At 43.9% G+C, this 23,322-nt stretch overlaps 1 protein-coding gene across 1 annotated transcript; it reads right to left on the bottom strand.

Moving 5' to 3' along the window:
- Window positions 1–1,300: 1,300 nt before the first annotated feature.
- Syt11 (synaptotagmin 11) lies at window positions 1,301–22,304 on the bottom strand. Its single transcript, XM_026404996.2, has 4 exons — window positions 22,041–22,304; window positions 15,194–16,020; window positions 5,078–5,201; window positions 1,301–2,988 (listed from the first exon to the last, which is right to left on the bottom strand). The coding sequence occupies exons 1-4, from the start codon at window positions 22,072–22,074 to the stop codon at window positions 2,678–2,680; spliced, it is 1,296 nt and encodes a 431-aa protein (XP_026260781.1). The 5' UTR covers window positions 22,075–22,304; the 3' UTR covers window positions 1,301–2,677.
- Between the last annotated feature and the right edge of the window lie 1,018 nt (window positions 22,305–23,322).

Below are 23,322 nucleotides of genomic sequence, written 5' to 3' on the forward strand. Positions count from 1 at the left end.
AGGGGGGAACCCTATACTGTCCACCTCTTCGCCTTTTTCTGGCAAAGACACTGAGGCAGCTCCTAGCCTACAGGACCACTGGTTCCTCCCCTGGCACCTACCATCCTCTGCTCCGTAGACCCAAAGAATGAAAGGTATAAAGCTACAAGGAGGTGGGGAGAGAGGAGTGGGGTGAGGTTGTCTTCCCAGACTGACGTCAGGAGGAGCTACAGAGGCACACACAGCAGGGCAAAGACCAGACTACCTCCACCTGTTGCTTTGCATTGTTTCTGGGAAGGAAACAAAAGCGGGTTGCTTAGCGATTTCTGATCTTTAGACATTAAGGCGATGAAGAGGAACCATTTAAAAGTTTTCCTAATGGGGCTTCAGAGTGCTCCTGCCAAATTTACATTAAACTATCTTGAAATGCATTTTTAGAAAACAAAAATTATTTTCTTCTACGTATGATACAGTATTTACACTCTATAGATTAAAGGACAGAGACTAGTGGTGCGTGACCCCAAATGATGATGAATGAGATAGTGAGTTGGATTATGGGGACTGGAGGGGGAATGTCAGGAATACAAACAGAGAGTGGGCTTTGTGCCTGCACAGAACTGCTCTACATTGTCAAGAAATATGGGTTCAAAGAAAAAACCAAACAAAAGAACTGGGGTGTGGGGGCGGTACAGATGGATTTAAATCCACTAGAGCTAAGGGAACAACAAAGGCAATGTTACCATACCACCCTGTCCATGCAGACTCAACTCTCGTATTCCCTTCTCAGAAGCAAGTTGGAAAGGAAGGATCTTGTGGATTGAAGTGGACAATCCAATCTCGGTTACTCTTTCAGGCCCTGGATCAAGCTGTTGTTTATTTGATTTTGTTCCTCTTCAGACTGAAATAAAAATCTGTACTGCCTGTCCAAGCTCACCTGTGGGTAATGAGGCCTCTTCCATGTGAAAAGTCTCAACCGTGGAGACAGCTGCACTAGGGGTGAGGAGTCCTGAATTCAAATTCCAGCACAACACTGAATCTCTCAACCTGTTCTGCCCAGTGTTTCCCTCATCCCTTTACCATGTCATGAGACTCAGAAGTTCCAAGAATGATGCACTTTGTTTTGAGGGAAAAGAGGTTCTGAGAACATTCAGGTTACTTTTCTTTTTATCTTGTGGTCCTAGGAATGGAACCCAGGGACTCTACCGCTGAGCTACATCCTACCCCTTTTTATTTTTATTCATTTATATATATATATATATATATATATATATTTTTTTTTTTTTTTTTTTTTTTTGTGGTGCTGGGGATTGAACCCAGGGCCTTATGCATGTGAGGCAAGCACTCTACCAACTGAGCTATATCCCCAGCCCCTTTATTTTTTATTTTGAGACAGGGTTTTGCTAAGTTGCCCAGGTTGGTCTCTAACTTGCAATCCTCCTGCCTCTGCCTCCTGAGTTGATGGGCACCAACTATGCCCACCCCAAGTTACCATTACTACTCAGCCACACTGTTATTTTTAAGAGCTATTATTGAAAATTTCAAGGAGAAATAATCATTTCTGAGGGCCTTTCAAGAAGCAAAAGTTACTTCATTGTAACATCTGAGTCACCTGAGAAGATTCTAATTCTTCTCCATGTCAGCCTTCCTGGAAAAACAAAGGCCAATGTAATCCTTCCAACCTCTGAGGACTTCCAGCCCGATTCAGCTAAGGAATGGCTGTCACTACCGGATATAACTACCAAAGGGGATGGTAGTCCTCTCATTTCTCTCCTCCTTGTCCTCATACCTGCAAATAAAATTTGGAATCATCTGGATGAGTTCACTGGTAGTCTCCTAGAGCTGAATTTGAAGCCTCCAAAGCTCCTTTTAAAGAAATTGTCTAGTTTTGTAAATCCAAATTCTTCCTGGTAAGTCTTTTAAAGAAATTGTCTAGTTTTGTAAATCCAAATTCTTCCTGGTAAGTCCGATGAGTTTTATGTGCTTTGCTGGGGCTACCAGTGAGTCATAGACTACCAACTACCCCTTCAGAGCAGGAAGATTAACAGCAAAAATATCCCCCTGCTCAATTACTCCTTCTCTTGCAAACCCTGCCTTTTCACTCAACCTTTGTTTCTTGGCTTACTATAGACCTCTGGACCTTGGTCTCAGCCAAAGAGCAGAGACGTGAGAGGTAACAGGGAGAAAAGATGGAGATAGTGAAAACATGAGGCTTTACAAGAGCAAAAATTTGTTTTCTGCCAAGGTGGGGAGAAGGACTAACTCTCCAGAGAAGCCCAGTAAAAAGAGGCCAATTTCAGGTAATCAGCAAATACGATTCGGCACAAAACACAATTTTCATGGATTAAAATCTGCAACTTGATATTGGCAATTAGGCTAATTTCTTCAGTTTGTATTAGACATGCAAGTATAAGGTTACAGTGTTATATATAGACTTGTAGGGGTCTTTCCCTCTCTTTCCCCGCCCCATTTAAAAAACAAAAGAATTTCTAGTGCCTTGCAAAGGAGAAAAAAAAAAATCGTCTTTGCTTAAGAACTGATCTGCGGCTGTGGTGATGTGGGATGTTCCTTGTCGGGGGTTTGTTTTGTAAGAAATTTTCTTCTACAACTAAAATGAGGTTTTGAGTCCGCTTCTCTGACATCTCTCCCCACCACGTCCCTCCCCAGCCTGGCCCCAGGGTTAGAGGCGAGAAGAACAGGATTAGTACTCGCTCAGACTGTGCCACTTGGCTACAGGCTTGCGGGGACTCTCGCAAACCTCTCTCCAGTGCTCGGCACCGCTGCTTGTGACACTGTGTGCCCCCAGGATCAGCCTCCCCACCACCTCGTTCTTGGTGGTGCGATCGAAGTCGATGACGAGGAACTCGATGCTGATGTCAGGCAGGAGGTCGCTTGGGATGTCATAGATGAAAGACTCATTGAAGATGGGGTTCAAAGTGCACTTCTTTACATGGGTTTTCTTCTTGGCAATGCGCTTTCTGCCGTAGTAGACGTTCACCTTGACGTAAGGATCTGGGGCCCCCAAGGAGACAAGAAAAAGAGAGACAAGCCTATGACACGGTCCTTTCATATAACCATCATTTCAGGTTGGGACTCTGCTACTCAGAGCTTTGGTGACCACCCCAACAAAGTCTCCAGGGACGGCTTCCTAAATGTGCACACACTACGCCTGAGTCTGTCCGCTTGACAGAGGGCCAAGAAAACCAACAGGAGCAGAACAGATCAACTTCCTTCATCAGGACAGAAGCAAGCATTTTCTTTCTCTTTTTGGTCACACTGGGGATTTTACCCAGGAGTGGTCTTTCACTGAGCTACATCCCCGGCCAAACTTTTATATACTTTTATTTTTGGTACTGGGGATGGAACCCAGGAGCACTTTCCCACTGACTACATCTCCAGTCTTTTTATTCTTTATTTTGAAAAGGATCTTCTTAAGTTGCTGAGGGCCTCACCAACTTACAGAGGCTGGCCTTAATTTACAATCTTTCTGCCTCATCCCACTTATTCTTATTTATTTTTTATTTTGCTAAATTGCAGAGGCTGGCCTTGAACTTACAATTCTCCTATCTCAGCCTCCAAAGTCACCGGGATTATAAGCATATGCCACCAAGCCCAGTTAACAAAGAAGCAGTTTTTAAAAAATATATTTTTAGTTGTAAATGGACACAATACCTTTATTTAATTATTTTTATGTGGCTCACATGTGCTAGGCAAGTGCTCCAACACTGAGCTACAAACCCAGCCCTTTTTTTTTTCTCCCCGAAGTTAAATATTTTGTTTTTTAATTTTGTTGCAAAGCTGTTGCTTCAGTGTATAAAGATAACACCACATGAAGGCATTTATAAAGTTGTTCTTCTGACACTGTACAATAAACACTTTCCTCCACTCCCAGTTATTACCAATGGAAAAGTCATTAAGTATGTTGACCTAAATCAATGGGTCAGTAGTTGTAAGGAACTTACAATATTATCAATAGTATATAAGACTTACAACAAGAAGTTTATCCTTAAATTGCATAATTTTTTTTTTTTTTTTTTTTTGTACCAGGGATTGAACTCAGGGGCACTTAACCACTGAGCCCTTTTTCTCTCTTTCTTTCTTTTTTTTTTTTTTTTTTAATGTTTGATGACTGTCCTTTATTTATTTATTTATTTATTTATGGTGCTGAGACTTGAACCCAGTGCCTCACGCATGCCAGGTAAGTGCACTACCGCTGAGCCATAACCCCAGCCCTGTTGTTTTTGCTTTTGAGACAGGATCTCACTAAGTTGCTTAGGGCCTCACTACGTTGTTGAGGCTGGCTTCAAACTTGCAATTCTCCTGCCTCAGCCTCCCGAGCCACTAGGATTACAGTTATGCACCACCATACCCAGTGAATTACATGATTTTTTTTTTAGTTGTTGACAGACCTTTATTTTTATTTATTTATATGTGGTGCTGAGAATTGAACCCAGTGCTTCACACATGCCAGGCAAGTGCTCTACCACTGAGTCCCAGCCCCAGCCCTTACAGGATTTTTTTTTTTTAATTCTTTTATTTATTTATTTATTTTATGAGAGAGAGAGAGAGAGAGGATTTTAATATTTATTTTTTAGTTCTCGGCGGACACAACATCTTTGTTGGTATGTGGTGCTGAGGATCGAACCCGGGCCGCACGCATGCCAGGCCAGTGCGCTATGGCTTGAGCCACATCCCTAGCCCAGGATTTTTATAAGTATAATTTAATGAATTTACCACAGATAATTTAATGAATTCTGAATACCACAGCCTAAAGTCCACTCTAATAATCATAAGGTATTGTAAAAAAGATACAAATTGTGTTTATGCAATCAGTGGGAAGTTAAGGGGTATTTCCTTCCTGTATCAGGAAGTTTTGAGAAGTCATGACCTCTGGAGCAATGCTCCGCTCCTGGCGTGCAGACCTTTCAGGATACCTAGTGAAATGTAAATACCTCCTTTGCTCACCCAAAGTACTTCCCCTCCCAGGGAAATCTATTGGACATAAAGACAGAGGCAAGGGCTCCTGAAATGTGGGTATGTCTGGGCCACAGGCAAGGAGTGTGGTTCAGATGGTCACACGTAGGTTGAAGTAAATAGCTGCTACCTGAGAGACCGGTGATATCCATCTTCGGCAAGTGTCTGGCTTTGAGGACCACCACTGTCATTCTCTGTGCCACCGGCTGATATGACAGAGACACCTGGAGCTCCCCTCTACTAATGCACTTCTGTAAGAGAGAAAGAGCAAGTGAGAACCCAGAAGGAGGGAGTAGGGCATGGCACAGAAATTGCACAGAGGAGTGGAAAGAGAGGCAGGGATGAACAGGAAAGATGTTCATTCTCTGCGAGGAAGTTACGATCCTATTTAACACAGGGGAAAGGAAGCAGAATCTCTTCTGAAATTAAGGACGATCCTTGGCATGGAAGAGCAGCATAGCCTCACAGTCAGGAGCATGGACTCCGAGGCCAGAGTGGCCTGGTTTCAGACTTAGACTGCTCTTTCTTTCTTTTTGAATTTTTTTCACATCAGAGAAGTTGAGGCAAGTGCTATTTCATATCAATGACCTTGGACAAGTTACTCACCATCTCTGTACTTTAGTTTCCTAATAATAATAATACCTACCTCATAGGATTATTAGGATCTAATGGGTTCAAATTTGGAAATTACAGCACTGCCCAGCATTTAGTATTCTCTCATTTGATTCTAGGGATAAAATAAAGTTTTGCCAGGTGCAGTGGTGCTGTCACCCCAGCAATCTGGGAGGATGAGGTAAGAGGATTGCAAGTTCAAAGCCAGACTCAGCAACTTAGTGAGACCCTGTCTCAAAATAAAAAACAAAAAAGGCCTCAGTGGTAGAGCATTTGCCTAGCATACACAAGGTCCTGGGTTCAATCCCCACACTGAAAAGGAAAAACAAAACTTTTTTTTTTTTTTTTAATTGGAGCTGGGTGTGTATCTCAGTGGTAGGGTGCAAGCTTAGAGTGCACAAGGCCTGGGTTCAATCCTCAGCACAGAAAGCAAGAGAGAAAGAAAGAAAAAACAAAAAGTTTTGAAGATCTTGGTGAAGAGGTAGGAGATTTGGGTTTGAGTCTTTGCCACTTACCACGAGGCCACGGGCAAGACCTTGAACTTTCTGAAGCTTATTCCTCCATTTTGCAAGGTGAATATCCATACCTGTTCTACCTGCCTCAGTGCGTGCACTTCAGTACCTTTTCCAAGATGCCCTTTTACCTGCCTCTTCATCTTTGTTCTTATGTCTTTTCATTTATTCTAGGCTGTATTCTGAATTCTGGGGAAAACTCTATGCTTTGAAGAACTATTTTTTATTTATTTACCTTTTATTTTTGCAGTACTAGGGGTTGAACCTAGGAGTTCCTGAAGGCTAGGCAAACACTTTCTTACTTATATTCCATCCCAGTCCTCCTTCCCCCATCTCTATTTATCTACCAATCTATGCTAGGGATTGAACACAAGGGTGCTTTACAAATGATCTATATCCCCAGTCCTTTTTATTCCTTATTTTGAGACAGGGTCTTGCTAAGTTCCTTAGAGCCTCACTAAATTCCTGAGGCTGGCCTTGAACATGCAATCCTCTTGCATCAGTCTCCAGAGTGACTGGATTAAAGGCATGCACCATCATGTCCAACTGGCCCTTAACATTTGAACCACATTTGGATACTTACTACAAGTTACATACTAGGAATTCAGAGCTGACAGGACTCAGTTCTTGCTCCCCAGGAGTTTAGCATGCAAGACATAGAGATGCAAATATACGTATACTTGTCAGAATAATAAGAAGTCTGTTCTAAGTGCTCTGGGTACCCAAGAAGAATGAGGCTGACACGGCTTGGAGAAGCAGAGTTGACTTTTCTAGCTGATATCTGGGCTAAATTGATAGAGGATAAAAAAAATATGAGGTAGCTTGGTGCAGTGGCACAAACCTGTGATTCCAGGGACTTAAGAGGCTGAGGCTGGAGGATCACAAGTTTGAGGCCAGCCTCAGCAATTTAGTGAGACACTGGCTTAAAGTTTTCCAAAGGGCTGAGGGATATAGTTCATACCTGGATTCAACTCCCAGTATTAGGGAAAAAAATAAGTCTGAGGCAATGAACAGATGAGCAGAAAGATAATGTATAGCCCAGCAACAGGGACCTAAAAGTGTATGCAATGTTCAGAGAATGGTGAGAGGTGAGGGTGTGTGAAGTTGGGAAGTTTGTCAGAAACCTGGGAGGGTGAGTGGGCTACGCTAGGGCGACAAAATGGCAGTTTGCCACTCACAGGCAAGAGGAGGTCTGTAAGAATACAAGTAGCAATGCTGTTATTTTATTAAAATGACCATGACTTTAGAGACAGTTGGAGAATGAAGTAAAGTAGGGAAAGGTCAAAGTCAGAGGCACCTGTAATGGGCCAAGGAAACAGAAATGAGGCTGAGACAAGAAAAAAAGTAAAAGGGAGGAATTTAGGACAGAAGTTAAATGTGGGACAATATTATCTCCCTGTTATCAAACTGCATTCTTTGTATTCTTTCAGACCCCAAAGAACTGTCACCTACTCCAGGATTGCTTTGATTGAGTAAAACAGACTGGCTGCGTTCGGAGCCACACACCTATAATCACAGTGACCCTGGAGGCTGAGGCAGGAGGATTGCAAGTTAAAGGCCTGTCTGGGCACGTTGGCCAAACCCTGCCTCAAAATAAAAAAGACTTGGGATGTAGCTCAGAGGTAGAGTGCTCCTGGGCTCAATTTCTAGTACCAAAAAATAAAGAGAGAGAGAGAGAGAGAGAGAGAGAGAAATAGCAACTTCCCAAGGGAGAAGAGCAGATAGATCAAAATCACTTCTAAAATTTCACTTATTGGTCAGCATCCAGATGCTGTGTCCGGTTTGCCTCAAACAAGCTGGACCACAGTACTAGACCCTTCATTACATCAGGAACCCGGGGAGTAATTAATTAATTCTCCAAAATGATGTGATCTACCTCCACTGAACTTATTTCTCACTACTGAGAAACTCAAAAAACTAGTTCGGGCGGATATGGTTGTGGTTGTGCACACTGCTAATCCCAGTGAGTTGGAAGGATGAGGCAGGAGGAGTGCAAGTTCAAACCCAGCCTCAGCAACTTAGTGAGAACCTGTCTCAAAAGAAACAATAAAAAAGGTTGGGGATGTAGCTCAATGGCTAAGCACCCCTGGGATCTATCACCAGTACCAAAACAAAATAAAATAAAAACATAGTTTAGTAATTTTCCCTCAGATCCCTTTTCCCACCCCAAATGTAGGGGTATAAATAGTCTCATGTACCTGTCTTTTTATAAGTATTTTATACATCTGATTTAATGAATTACTTCACCCTTCCAGTCCCAACCCTTTGCCATATAGGCCTCTCCCTCTCCCTTCCTCCTTTCCCCGTTTGCATCAGAAGGAGAATGAGAGCCTTCTCTCTCTTCCCAGGGGGCCAACATTGGCTTGGGTTAGCTGAGGAATACAGGAAGTGTCCTATCCCACCCCACTAGCTCATGGGTCCTTTCTTTCACAACTGGGGAAGCAAACTAATGGTGCAGTTACACACTGGGCTTTCTCTAGAATTGGACTGCCTTCACTTTACAGCTTACTCCTTCCTCCTAAGTGACAATGCGTACATTACTCAACCCCTCTCAGCCTCTATTTTATTGTTATTATTGGTGTGTGTGTGTGTGTGTGTGTGTGTGTGTGTGTGTGTGTGTTACTGGATGCTGAACCCAGGGATGCTTTACCACTGAGCTACATCCCCAGTCCTTTTATTTATTTATTTATTTAAACTTTGAGATAGTGTCTCACTAATTTGCTGAGACTGACCTAGAACTTGCGACTCTCCTGCCTCAACCTCCCAAGTTGCTGAAATTATCGGAGTGTGCCATTGTGTCTGGATACATTTTTTTTTTTTTTGGTCAGGAATTGAACGCAGGGGCACTTAACCACTGACCTGCACTTCCAGCCCTTTTTGATATTTTATTTAGAGACAGGGTCTCACTGAGTTGCTTAAGGCCTTGCTCAATTGCTGAGGCTGGCTTTGGACTCACGATCCTCCTGCCTCAGACTCCTGAGCCACTGGGATGACAGGCATGTGAAATCACACCTGGCTGCCTAGCTAAAATTTTATAGAGAGAGTTTTATTCCTTTTTCAGGGTAAACATAAGTGGCTAATAGTGACGACTCTGAAGTCAAACTGAGTCTAAATCCAAATTCCACCAGCTAAACAACCTTGGGCAAGCTGTTTAATTTCTCTAAGCCATAGTTTCTTATAGAAATAAAGTAAAATGGGTGACTTTACATGCTACCTAGCACGTAGTAAGACTTCAGTAAACTGTGACCATTACTATTATATCTATTATTAACCAACTTTGATACCTGGGAGCTATGTGTGGTTTGTAGATGTTCATATTCTGTTTTGACAAAGCAAAGAAAGATAAGGAAGCCTGAATCAGTGGAGAAGGAGGTTTAGAAAGGCCACTGAAAACCAATTGCACATCTTCTAGAAAGAGCTTTGCCTATAGATGCTGCACGTCTCTCTTGGTGTCTTTTCCACCTGCAAGCCCACTCCAGACTCTGAGGAGAATCAGAGGGCTTGGAAATGGACAGAAGAATCTCCTAGACCAGCAGGGGTGGGGAGTGCAGTCAGTGTCCAGGAATGCTCGTCCACTGAAGACTCACACTGCACCAGGGCTGTGGGTGGGGGAGCAGGAACGCACCCTCTGGGTGTGTGTTCTTGCCTCCTTGCTGTGTAGTAGGCACCTGTCCCACTGCAGTCAACTGGCCATGCCCAGAGAAACTGCTTCTGCCACCTGGCATACTCAGATCCAATCCCCGGGGGCCAGGGAAGTCCAAGAATTTGGAAGAATGTTGGAGGCATTCAGTCAGAGCATAAAGGGGGTGCTGGTTCAATGCCAGGTTACAATGAGACATCCTAGAGCCAAACACTGCGGGATCCTTGCATCCTCTGAGGTTGGAGTCAGAAGAATAGAGATGGAGAAAGTGACTTGTTTCATCCCCTTCTCTGCCTTCTCCTGTCCACCCATCTCTTTTCCTAGGGCCTCTGTCACCCCTAGTCCCTTTTTGACACCCTTTTCAGCAGCTCTGCTGCTCCACTCCCTGCTTTCATCTATCTTTCTCTCCTTGTAGGAGGATCCTTTCAACAGTGTAGCCACGAACCTGGGAAAGCCACTGACCAGCCCGACTCCTCCGCACAGCTCATGCACTTGGCAGTCCAAGACTGCGAATGGAAGAGGATGGCTTCATGCCAGGCTGCCGCTGGGAAGAGACTGGCAAGGGAAGGGACTGATTTGGGCTGGGAACAAAACAGTCTCAAATCCAGGGCACTGGACAGAGAGGACAGACAATGGCAATTGCTAAACTGCCAGGGGCTCTTGGCAACAGCCAAGTTTGTTTCCACTTTATTAATTCCTTTCATGAGGACTAAGCCAGGGCTGGGATCCTGAGCAACATATCTCCTAGGAGAAGCTCCAGACAAGACGTCTGGGCCTGTGCAGCCCCACAGCCGCACTCCCATGTGTCCCGACCAATGCTTATGGACAGGACTATTTCATCTGACCCATGCTGGTATTCCTTGGTCATGAATCCTTGTGATTCCTAGGGGTGCAGTTCCAAATGTCTACCCCAGACCCTTCCGACTGTAGCCAAGAGTGAGTCTGCCTTTTCTGGTGAACATCAGCTAGACCTGCTCTGAACTATACACATGTAGGGAAGTCTTCTCCTGGTCTGTGTAGGGCATCCCCCCATAGTGTGGGACCGAATTATCTTCCTCCAAAGATACCTGGGTAGGGAATGGTAAGAATAACATTTTTATAGACAACCCCCTACCCCAAGCAAAAAATTAATTTCTTGTCCTCCTCATTATTACAACTTTTTTTCCCCCTGTATTGGAGATTGAACACAGGGGCACTCTACCCCCAAGCTAACCCTCAGATTTATTAATTTATTTAGGTACCAGGGATTGAACTCAGTAGCACTCGACCACTGAGCCGCATTCCAGCCCTGTTTTGTATTTTATTTAGAGACAGGGTCTCACTGAGCTGCTTAGTGCCTTGCAGTTGCCGAGGCTGGCTTTGAGCTTCGCCATGCCTCCTGTCTCAGCCTCCAGAGCCGCAGGGGATTACAGGTGTGCGCCACCATGCCTGGTCAGTGTGTTCCATTTGAAGAAGCTCAGGACTGGTCATCATTTCTGACTGTCCATTTCACTGCCTGACTCTGAGCAAATAAATATTCTTTCCGGGCCTTAGTCTCCTTCTAGGTTGGATGATGAAAGCCAATGGGATCACTTTAGGAGCACAATTTTCTCTTTCATAAATATGCAGAAAGATATAAGAAGCTTCAGAAATTAACCGGAACTCAGCCACATGGTGTGTAGTCCCAGCTACTCTGAGATTCTGAGGAGGGAGAATTACTTGAGCAGGAGTTTGAAACTAGCTTGGGCAACATAATGAGACACCTCCCTCTACTTTGCTGTCTAAAAGAGAATTGATTTTTGATGTAAGGAGGTAACAGTATTAGCTATAATGCCCAATATATTTGAGCTAGCTTCGTGGAACTAATTTTTAAAATTTTATTTATTTATTTTTTTTTCAATACCTGGTACTCCACTTAGAGCCTCATGCATGCTATACAAGCACTGTACCGTGGAGCTACATCCATAGTCTGAAACTATTTTTTTTTAAAGTGACAACTTTGTTTTCTTGCATTTTATCCCATAATAAACCCCCCATAAAGAGAAGGGAGGTGGTGCAGGCCAGGGATAAGGAGGGCACAGTGGGAAAGAAATGATTGACAAAGTAGATAATAGAGAGTTGTTAGAGTGCTCTGAATTTCTTCAGGTCATATTGATGACCTGGGACAATGGTCATGGGAATGAGAGGGCTCTTAAAATCTCAAGATTTACAAAGGACCTTAGAGGCCATCCAGTCTAGCTATTGAGATTGAAAAGAGAGAAAGTAAAAGGAACAGTCCGTTTTCCTGGAACATAAAGAGAGTTGTCACATATGTGTTTTAAGGGGAGGGAAAAGGGGGATGTGGTGGAATTTTAAGGTTTTGTTTCTTTTGTTTCTTCATGGTTGTGATTTAGGGCGGAGGTGGCTCTCAGGACTTCAGGCCCCAAGAAAGGTTTATTGAGGGTGCATGGGTTTGCTTGGGCAGACTCTGTGGCTAGAATATCACTCTGAAAGAGGCCGCTCTGCTAATTATAGGGAAACAGACTTACCCTCACCTAGTCTTTCTTTCATCTGAATGCATTCCTCTGGTCCCTGCTCCTGGTCCTCTGTCTTACCAAGGAGCCCACCCTCGGAGAGCAGAAACTGTCAGGCATGGTTAAAATCCTTTCTCCCCCTTGTCTTTCTGCTTGCCTGCCCCACCCCCACAAGACCCTCTTTGCCTCACTAGGCCCAGGGGCTGGGAAACAGCCTCTCTCCCAGCCCTCAATGGCTCTTTTCACAGGAAAGAGCCATTGACAGTGCTGCTTGGAATGGGAATTGGGTGGAAAGAGAAAAGGAGGGAGAGAGAACTACATTAAGGTCTGGCCTTCACTGCAGAATGGAAGGGCATTCAGGTGGTGGCTGCACACTTGGGCATCACAAAGGGGCAGCTGAGTGGGGATGGGCATTCTGCCCAAGTAAAATGGCCCAAAGTGAAAGAGGCAATCAGAGGAAGAAGTTCCTGAGAAGTGATTTTAGAGGAAAAAACAATCAAAAGGATAAATAGAAGTTGTCTACTTTTCCAAAGAACAAGGGAAGGGACAGTCATTTTGATTCCGAAGATTTTGCTACAGGAGATGATTTCTTTTTCTTTTTTTTTTTTTAAAGAGAGAGTGAGAGAGAAAGAGAGAGAGAGAATTTTAATATTTTATTTTTTAGTTATTGGCAGACACAACATCTTTGTTTGTATGTGGTGCTGAGAATCGAACCCGGGCCTCACGCATGCCAGGCGAGCGCGCTACCGCTTGAGCCACATCCCCAGCCCCTACAGGAGATGATTTCGAAAAACAGTTTAAACAAATAATCAGGGAACCTAAACTATAATCTTTTTTTTTTTTTTTTTTTTTGGTACCAGGGATTGAACTCAGGGGCATTCGACCATTAAGCCAGATTAATTGTTTTATTTAGAGACAGGGTCTCACTGAGTTGCTTAGCATCTCACCGTTGCTGAGGTTGGCTTTGAACTCACAATCCTCCTGCCTCAGCCTTCCTGAGCTGCTGGGATTACAGGCTAAACTATAATCTTATAATCAATATTATTCTTATAAATAAAACATGAGGCTGTGGGTTCAACCCCCAGAATCATTCACACATGCAGAAAAAAAAACTTGTTTTTTAAACCAACTTTCCTTTTCCCCCTAATCTATTCTTTTTCTACATGTAAAGTTAAAATTATAATCAAAGACTTTATATGAAGTATTTAGATACTCAGTATTCAAGCATGGCCCTAGAAATAGACATTAAACCTAGTTAACATTTTATTTTCCATGCAAACAGAGAGGAGCAGTAGCCAAATTAATCCAAAGTTCTTTCCAGAGATAAGCAGATGCTGTAATCCCAGTAACTCAGGAGGCTGAGGCAGGAGGATCATAAGTAAACAACTTAGGGAGACCCTGTCTCAAAAAAAAAAAAAAAAAAAAAACGATTGGGGATGTAGCTCCACAGCAAAGCTCCCCTACGTTCAATCCTCAATACCAAAATTCTTTCTAGATCAGTGCTGTTCAATGTTCTATATTAGGACTGGCCAATATGGTAGTTACTACACACATGTGCCTATCGAGCAATTGAAATATGGCAAGTGTGATAGAGAAACTAAATTTTTTTGCGTGTGAGTGTTGGGGATCGAACCCAGGGCCTTGCGCTTGCAAGGCAAGCACTCAACTGAGCTATATCCCCAGCCTGAGAAACTAAAATTTTAATGGAATTTAAGTTAAAACTTAAATAAACACATAGCTAATGGCTACCATATTGGATGGCTGAGGTTTTCTTTTTCTTCTTTTCTTTCTGTTGTGCTAGGGATTGAACCCAGGGCCTCACCCTGGCTAGGCAAGCACTTTACCAGTAAGCCACACCCCTAGCTCAAAACAGCTTGGTTCTGGATGTTTTAGCAGACATTTCATTTGCTTTTTCACAAGGGATTGCTTTCCATTTGGTTTTGGCCCATAGTGAGTTTATGTTCTCTGATCACATTCTGACAAGTTGCAAAATGAAACAGCCCAGAAGCATTCTGGTTGGCAAGGGCAACCAGCCTGTGATTTTAAACTGGCCGTGGGGACTTCCCATGGATACAATCAGGAACTGACAATATGTATGTTATGAGTAAGGACAAAATGCAGGGCTTTAATCTAGCAGAGAAAAACCATGAAAATCTTTTTAAAAGCCTACTTCCTCTTGAACTTCAATTTCAAAATCTAAAGGGTGGGACTGCGGGTGTAGCTCAGTGACAGAGTGTTTGCCCGGCATGCTCAAGGCCCTGGGTTAGATTCCCAGTACCATAAAAAACAAAATCAAAGTAAAATAATAAAAAGAGAGAGGACAGAGAGACAGAAAAAACACTGATGGCTAAGTTTACTTAACTCATGCCCTATGAGAGGTATTTCCATATGCTCCTTATATGAAATATTTTTAAAAAATTTTAAAGAGATATTTTAAAAATTCTATTTATTTTTTGGTACTAGCAATTGTATCCATGGGTGCTTTACCACTAAGCTATATCCTCAATCTTGTTCATTTTTTGAGACAGGGTCTTATAAGTTGCTGAGGGTGGGTGGCCTTGAATTTGCATTCCTCCTGCCTCAACCTCCCAATTGCTAAAATTTCAGTCATTTTCCACTGCACCTGGCCTCGTTGCTACTTTGTAAGCTAGAAAGTAGAGTGCCACTGTGCTTTACTATTAAAAGTTGCTTCTTGGAGGAATTAAATCTTTTTTTTTTTCCTCTTCACTTTTAAGTATTAGAAATTGAACCCAGAGCTTCACTGAACCCAGAGCTTCATGCTTGCGAGGCAAATGCTTTACCACTGAACTACATCCCCAGCCCTTGGAGGAAGTAATCCGCCACGACCTCTGTTTTATTTTGACCACTGCTTATCCTTGATAACCAAGAACTTGCGTTAACCTCTCTATAGCCCTTTTTGCTATCCTTCCCTATCCCCTTGTTTCCCCCAACCCACCTTCCCTCCCCAACATGCTCTTCCTCCTCACCTGGATGTTCCTCTTGATGATGTCCCTGGTCAGTTGTACCTTGCCTGTGCTGGGATCCACCCCAGCCAATGGCACCATCACCTCCCCAATGACGTCATCCCGAGAGAAGCGATCAAAGCTGAGGACGAGGAAATGTAGCACCAGGTCCTGCAACTGGCTGTAAGGAATTCCGTAGAAGGTGAAGGTCTCATCAAACACGGGGTCCAGGGTCTTCCGCAGCACTCTGGTCTTCACCCGATGCCGCTTGTCAGGAAGGATGGTCATTTTGATGTAGGGGTCAGAGCCCTGGGTCTGGTCATCCATCACTGGCAGCCCATGGGCCTCCTGGATTGTCACCACCAGGGCTTTTTTCGGGAAGTTATAGTCCACTGAGAAGGTGAGGGATCCTAGCATGACATCCTCCTCTGGAGATGATGGAGAGGTGGTTTTGCTCTCCCCAGGGGTCAGGCTTGTAATGGGGCTCCTCAGTTCTTCCCCATAGTCCATTTTGATGGGCAATTGGTCTATACAAGATCCAGAGGTGGGCCCCCTGGGATCCTTGTCTCGGCTCAGCAGGCCAGCCTCTGCTGCATCCACCAACAGGTTCCCTCGTCCACCTTCCCTCCCAGGGCCATCTTTGTCTCTCCGCACTTTGATGATTTTCTTCTTGTTGCTGAGGGTCTCTGGGTATATGCTGATGCCTTTGAGCATGTGAATAAACTTGTATGGTGGAGTCTTGTGCTTCTTCTCTGCCTGCTGATGGCAGCATGTCCAGACAAAGACAGTCACTGAAACACACACCACCAGTACAGAGGCCCCGATGAGGCCGGCCACCACTGGTGACACATCTGAAGGCAGAGACCAGAGATGCGTCAAGGCAGGTGGATTTCAACCCCTGTCCAGAGCCTCCCGCTCAGTGCCTCTGCTGGAGCCAAGCTAACCTGCTACCTATCCTTTGAAGGAGAAGGTACTCATTTGGTCTTTGGAGCTTTTCCCTTCTCTTAGAGATGCCTTCACCCACCCTCTCCATCCAATTCATGCCTTTTCCTTTCTGCCAAACCTGGATGAGATGTTTAGCTTTCTTTGAAGTGCCCACCTGTCTCTCTGTTCTTTTCTTGATCTTCTCTCAGTAGTTACAGACTTGGTTTGATCATATTGATTTGTGCTTCCCATAAAGCTGCTCTGTCTATATTCTAAGGTCACCTTTCTCCCTGGGGACCTGTTCACCTCAACTCTTATACAAGGGCATAAGCTGCAACTTTGGCTTTAGGAGGACATTCCATAGCACCCAGTACAGGGTTTGCAAACAGTGATCCGGTGTAGACTGCCAGGTTGTGGGGGAAGTTGTAGCGTTAAATTTAGATGGTCTTGGTGGGATGACCAAGGGCAATATAAGACTATGGGTAGTTAAAACAACTCTGGATCTGCATACTTTCAAAATATATTCCAAAATTTCAGCTCCAAGATATTTAAAGTATTTTAAATAGAAAGAAATAGGGACTGGGGAAAACATCACATCATAATGTCCCCTTCTTAGCAAGATCTTTCCTGACTACCCTACTGATTTATTTATCATGGTGCTAGTGATGTATCCCAGGGCCTCTTGCATGCTGGGCAAGCACTCTACCACTGAGAGGCACCCCCAGTGTTGATTACCCTATTTAAAAAGTACAACCTTCTTCACCTTCAACACCTGCACTTCCTCGTCCTGTTTAATGTTTTCATATGCCTCATCATTATCTCTCACATATTTGTACATGCATGCAAGAAAAATACACACATCTGTAAGAAAAACAAATATATACACCACCCATAATTTTACTATTTATTGTTTTATCTTCTCTAGTATGTGAGCCTCAAGAGGGTAGGACTTTCTGTCTGCTCTGTTCATTGCTATATCCCCAGCGTTTAAAATACAGTGGGTATATATGTGTTTGATGAACAAATAACTAATGAGAAACAGATCTTTTTAATCTTCACTTTTCCTCATTTTGTCTCTTTCCACAACTACTGGACCCTGCTTTAGATAATCAGGTTTGGGCTCCTCCCTTTATCTCAAGTTCATTGAAGGGAAATTGGGTTTTGGCTTTTATAGATCTAGAAAGGGCTAGTAGCTTTCACCTTACTTTTTTTTTTTTAACGTTTTTAGTTGTAAACGGACATAGTACCTTTATTTTGTTTGTTTGTTTATTTATTTATTTTATGTGGTGCTAAGGATTGAACCCAGGGCCTCACGCATGCCAGGCTCTACCACTGAGCTACAGCCCCAGCCCTCACTTTACTTTTTAAGGAAAGACTCGGGAGACAGGGAGAGCTAAGGAAATAAATGTGATTTCAGCATATTCCATATTTTTCCTGGAACATCTTTCTCCCAGGTGTCTACATGGCTTATTGCTTCACTTACTACAGGGCTCTGCTCAAACCCTACTTTATCAGAGAAGGATTTCCTGTCTGCCTCAAGTGAGAAAATATCCCTATTACCCTCCTTAATTTTCGTCATAGTGTTTATTACCCTGACTTATGTTTGTCTAGCTTCCCTCACTAGATAAGTTTAATAACAGTGACATTGCCTGTTTTGTTCACAGCTCAGGTTCTAGAACCATGTGGTCTATAGTAATTGCTCAATGAACAACTGAGTTAGTTAATTCAAACTAACCTCCAGAGATCAGAAAACGAGGATGAGGTCAGTATGATTACATATCAGGGATAAATATAAATAAATCTACTTGGACTTAAAAACCTACCTATTGGCAATAACCTCACTTGATAAAGTTGGACAAAATGACTTAGTAGTTTCGGTGAGCAGAGGCTTGGATTAAATTTAGGTTAAATCTGGGCTGGAGATGTGGCTCAGCGGTAGCGCGCTCGCCTGGCATGCGTGTGGCCCGGGTTCGATCCTCAGCACCACATACCAACAAAAATGTTGTGTCCGCCGAGAACTAAAAAATAAATATTAAAAAAAAAATTCTCTCTCTCTCCTCTCTCACTCTCTCTTTAAAAAAAAAAAAATTTAGGTTAAATCAACTTGTACCATAAGCATGAAATCCAGATATAATTTCATCTGCACATACAGAACATTCTGTATAGCAATGATAATAATAAAACTGCTGTTTCTTTTTTTTTTGATGTGTATGTATGTGTGTGTGTGTGTGTGTGCATTTATCATGTCCCTGCCAGGGATATGTCTGAATCAAAGAACTCATTGAATAGGGTCATTAATATCTCAGCAACTTAGGGAGACCCTGTCTCAAAATAAAAAAAGGGATGGAGATGTAACTTGGTGGTAAAGTATCCCTGTGACCAATCCCAAGTACCAAAACCCAAATCAAGACAAAAACAAATAACTGCCTCATAGTAACCTGGATGGCTTGATGAGAACTATTCTCCAATAGAAAAATTTCAAACAAAGAAGTTGGATCATGATAATTCAGGCATGATTGAAAAGGAATTTCTTCAACAGGAATTGGAATAGATGGCTCAAAAATTCTACCCCAACATTCCATGGCTCTACAAAAGTTGGGAATCAATAAAAAAAGAAGGGGTTACGTTTTAAAATGATATATCTGAGGAGTAAACAATTATTATTTTTCTTTGAGGTGTCTTACACATACTAAGCAAATGCTCTATCACTGAGCTACACCTCCAACCCCCAAAACCATCATTACCAAAATAAATTAATGTAACTATGTCTATGTCCATGGATACAGTTCCGTCTCAAATATGAAATGAAATATGCAGTTTTTAGGGGGTTTTCAAAAACTGGAGGCATCCTTGGTGGTAAGCTCCTTGAGGGCAAGCAGGAATAACACTTTGTTTGTCTCTGAATCCCTTAGAGAGTCTTATACATCTAATGGGAGATCAGTAAATATTTGAACAACTGATTAGATTCTCATTGTCAATCAGATCAGCCACAATCTGGAGTGGCTTTTCATTCCTCAATCAGGGGCTTTCCTACAAATTGCTTTCTACTGTTTAGTGAAACTCAACACTAATTGCCTGTAAAAAGAGAAAAGCTGACAACTACAAAGAAAGGTATATTTTTGAGAATGATTTGAAAGGGAAGACTAAAGGCCCAGATTGGAAAACATCTGTGCAATTCTTCTGGCACTAGCATAGATTTACTCTGGGATTGTGAAGGAACTAACTGCTGCTTAAATACACCCACTTTTTCAAGAAAATGGAGACGAGGTGGCAAAGAGAGATGAAAGAGTCTCATAATTTAGGACAGAGAAGGAAAGAAGAGAAACAGATGAACCCATCTATAGATTACCCAGGTGCGCTCCCTCATCCTGTTTCCCACCTTTGCCCTACTTTCTCTATTTCAGAACTTGTTAACTCCTGCCTCTGTCCTCAACACCCAAGGCAGTGAACGAGAAAAATCTGATATGCTGAAACTCAAAGCCTTCTGTCTTGCTTTACTCGAAAGCTTGGTGGGAAAGGAAGTTGGAATTAATGACTGAAGTGAGTGATTTAAAGTGGCTGTACATTGCAGTGACCTGTGTTGCTTGCTCCTTTTGTCCTTCAAGGTCATGGATAATTTACTGTTGGCTTGGTGTGTTCACCTAATGCTCTGAGTGTTTTAAATGAAGTACTCAATGAGCTGTGAAGAAGCCAGAAGCCAGAAGCAGTAGTTCTCTATGGAGGAGACCCTCTGTAAGTGTCTAGAGAATTGCAAGACACATCTGGGCCAAATCCAACTACTCTAGCTACTTCATCTTTGAGAAGGCCTGATTTTTTTTGGCAGTGGGGGGTGGTTTACTGGGGATTGAAATCAAAGCTGCTTTGTCACTAAAATGCATTCTCAGCTCTTTTTATTTATTTTTTAAATTTTAGGACAGAGTTCTGCTAAGTTGCTTAGGACCCCACTAAATTGATGAGACCATCCTTAAATTTGGATCTGCCTGCTTCAGCTTCCTAGGTTGCTGGGATTACAGGCTTATGCCACACAACCAGCTCACACCAGCTTATTTACACTTCTTTTCCTAAACATAGCCCTTCACTGTCTAGTTGGCCATAATATAGTACAATGAGAATGAATTTGGGCATCAGACATTGATTCAATTCTAGCACTACCCTCACTAGTTCCTTTGACTTTAGCCAAGTTCCTTGAGCTTGTATGCTTACCTGTTATGTAATTATACCTACAACAGAAGGTACTTTTTAGGAGGAAATAGAATGTTATAAGCAAATGGCTGACATGTATTTTCCCCTTTTCTACTATTATTCCCTATAAAGGAAATAACTGTATTGTATTCTACATCATCTACTTTTCAAGGACTCTGGAACTGCACTTAGAGAAAGGTATCTTTTGGAAAGAGGACATAAGGAGAAAAACAGCAGGAAGAAATCATGGGTTGCTTATGTGATCACAAAAAAGGGACTTCAGTTTTAGAAACTTAGGACTCAGAATAGAGATGCAGAAGGTGAAGGGGAAGAAAGAAATACCATCAAGATTCAGCCATGCGGAATAGATGGGAACAAGCAGTTATTGGGTGTGAAGATCTGTTACTTGGCTATTTCCCCTAGTCTGATTGTTCTTCCTTATTTCCAGGGGCTAGAGAACATTAAAAGTCTGCTCTTTTCCATATCGTTCTTACTGGGGAGTGAGAAAAGCCATTTTCTATCTGGCTCATGTGCCTATCCTAAATACTGAAATCTGATGCCTCAAACCTTCTGCCTGAAGGATAGAAACCCTAAGGGACAGGAAGGTTCTTAGTCTGGCAGCAACTCTAATTCGCTTTCCCCAATCTAAACTGTAGCAGAAGAGAGGAAGGAGCAGGGCAATTTAATTTATTTTTTTGACCAGGAAAGCACAGCCTAAGAAGTTTGCTCTCCTAGTACGTTTTGGAGGAATTCCCAAAGAGGAAAAAACTTGCTTCTTAACCTTGTCTTTCTCTCACATTTTCTCTATTTTTCACTCACTTTTTTTGCCCCAGGAGTGTAAAACTGATCTTGAAGCTCGCAGGGCTGGGTCCGGGACCAGCCGCTCCGAGATGACGTAATGCTTTCTCTGGTACACAAAGCGGCCTCCCCAGGGCTGGGCCTCTCTCGCCCCTCCCCCTCGGGCCTGGAACGCACCCCCGCCAGCACCCGCGCGGGTGAGTCCCCTTTTTGAAAAGCTAGCCCGGGGAAACAGGGAACAAAGGCCCCGGAAGGAGAGCCTAGGCGCTGCCAGGAGGCCCAGAAATAGACATCACGTCATCCTCATCCCCCAGCCCAGCAGCGCCTAGCGCCATTTGGTAGCATCAGTCGGACCCCACCATTACGAGGCAGAATGGAGCCTGCAGGGTTCCCGTTTCCTCCCAGAACCAGCATCCAGCTGACCGGTTTAAGGAGTGGCTTCCTTTTTGCTCCCACCCCCGCACCCCTCTTCCCCAGAGGCCGCCGCCTCCCCTGGCTGCCAGCCAGACAGCCCACGGTCTCCAAGCTGCCATCTTGATGCCCCATCCCCCTGGCCACTTCCCTCCCCCGCAGTCCTTAGAAGTGGGAGGGGGAGGTAGGGGCACCGCCCTGCGTGCCCCAAGGGGGAGGGCTCGGCCTACCCCACCTCTCCTCCCCCAGAAGGAGGGTTCACGTCCTCCGCACCGTCGCCGGTTCTCACCTCCAGCAGTGCTGACAGTGCACCACACCAGGTTTTTGCACCCTGGACTTCCCCGCCCTCGCCGTCGCTCGGGCCTCGCCAGCCCCTGCAGCCCACAGCTCAAGTTCAGGCGCCGTCCACTCCCCGCTACCCGCCACCAGGGGCCCGATCCCAGCAGGGTTGGCACTTTGAAGCTCTGTCTGGGCTTCACTCCCAGCCCATGGCCGGGCCCTGTGGCTTTGCCACGGTTCTGACCACCTCAAGCTTAGTTTTCCCGACTCTACTTACCAAAGCTAGGTCGGATATTGGTGATCTCAGCCATGTCGTAATCAGAGGCTGTGGCTATAAATGCTCTCGTAATGGTCAGACAACTCTGGGAACCCCTGGTCAGTACCGAGGTCGCCGCTGTGGAGCTGTCGGTCAGGGGAGGGGGAAGGTATCTGGCGGACGTCCCCTGCGACGGTCCGATCCCTGGTTGCCAGCTGCGCCCTCCTCTTAAGATGCTCCAGGGATGCTCTGAGCCAAGGATGCAGGTGCAGTCAGACTGGTCCTGATGAGAGATAGGCTCCGCCTTTTTCCGAAAGGCCCTCGGTAGGAGACTCCGCCTCTGTCCGAAAGGTTCCGGAGTGCAGGTCCCTCCCCTTTCCGGAAGACCTCCGAAGGGAACCCCTCCCACCACCCAGTTTTCCTGAGCGAGAGGTCCCGCCCACTGGCCGGCCGTGGGTGACTGAGGCGAAAGTCCCTAAATCAGAGAAAGAAGGGTAGGAGGGTCCAGCTGTAATTCCAGCTACTCGGGAGGCTGAGGCAGAAGGGTTTCAAGTTCAAGGCCAGTCTCGGGCACTTAGCAAGACTTTGACTTGATATATTAAAAAAATAATAATAAATAAAAAAGGGCTGGGATGCCAACTTAGTGGTAAAAAGCCGCTAGGTTCAATTCCCAGTACCCTGGGCTCTGGAGGCGGGGCAGGGAGAAAGTGTAGGTAGATTATTCTATGAGAGTCCATCGATTCTTTAATTCTGCTTCTCAGGGGTGTTTTATAGGAGCAGAATGTTCTGGGTTCAGGTTTTTGGAAAAATCCTATACTGCCTGGATTTCAGTATCTGATTGCCATTATTGTCTCACATTTCTGAGACCACTGAAGGTAATTGTGGAAAACTCTAGAAACTCTGATTAAAGACCAAACCTGGAGAGGAGGTGCAATAGTTCTGAAAATTTACAAAAATCATTGAACTCTTTATGGAAAACTGATGGATTTTTGTGGTTTACAAATTAAAAAAAAAAAAAAAACAACCCACCATTAAAAAAAATTATGAAAATGCCTAAGTGTTGAATTAGTGTTAAAGTGCCTAATTAGTGTTGAATATTCTTCTTCTATTAGCGGTAACTGCTTAGGGTTGAATAGGAAAGGAGGAGTAGGAGCAGTAACCCAAAGGATCTGTGTATTTTGTAGGTCAAAAAGACACAAGGCAGAAACGGTGGAAAATACCTGTAATTCCAGCTATCCAAAGTTCGAGGCAGGAGGATTATACATTGGAGGCCAGTCAGGGCAACTTAGGATCCCCAGACCTC

Source organism: Urocitellus parryii, chromosome 11 (genome assembly GCF_045843805.1).
Source record: "Urocitellus parryii isolate mUroPar1 chromosome 11, mUroPar1.hap1, whole genome shotgun sequence".
NCBI classification, from domain to species: domain Eukaryota; kingdom Metazoa; phylum Chordata; class Mammalia; order Rodentia; family Sciuridae; genus Urocitellus; species Urocitellus parryii.

Coding starts and splice junctions, on each gene's coding strand:
- Syt11 (XM_026404996.2), bottom strand. CDS start 22,074: ATGGCTGAGATCACCAATATCCGACCTAGCTTTG. Junction 16,021..22,040: donor CAATATCCGACCTAGCTTTG/GTAAGTAGAGTC, acceptor CTCTGCCTTCAG/ATGTGTCACCAGTGGTGGCC. Junction 2,989..5,077: donor TATCACCGGTCTCTCAGGTA/GCAGCTATTTAC, acceptor TGGGGGCCCCAG/ATCCTTACGTCAAGGTGAAC.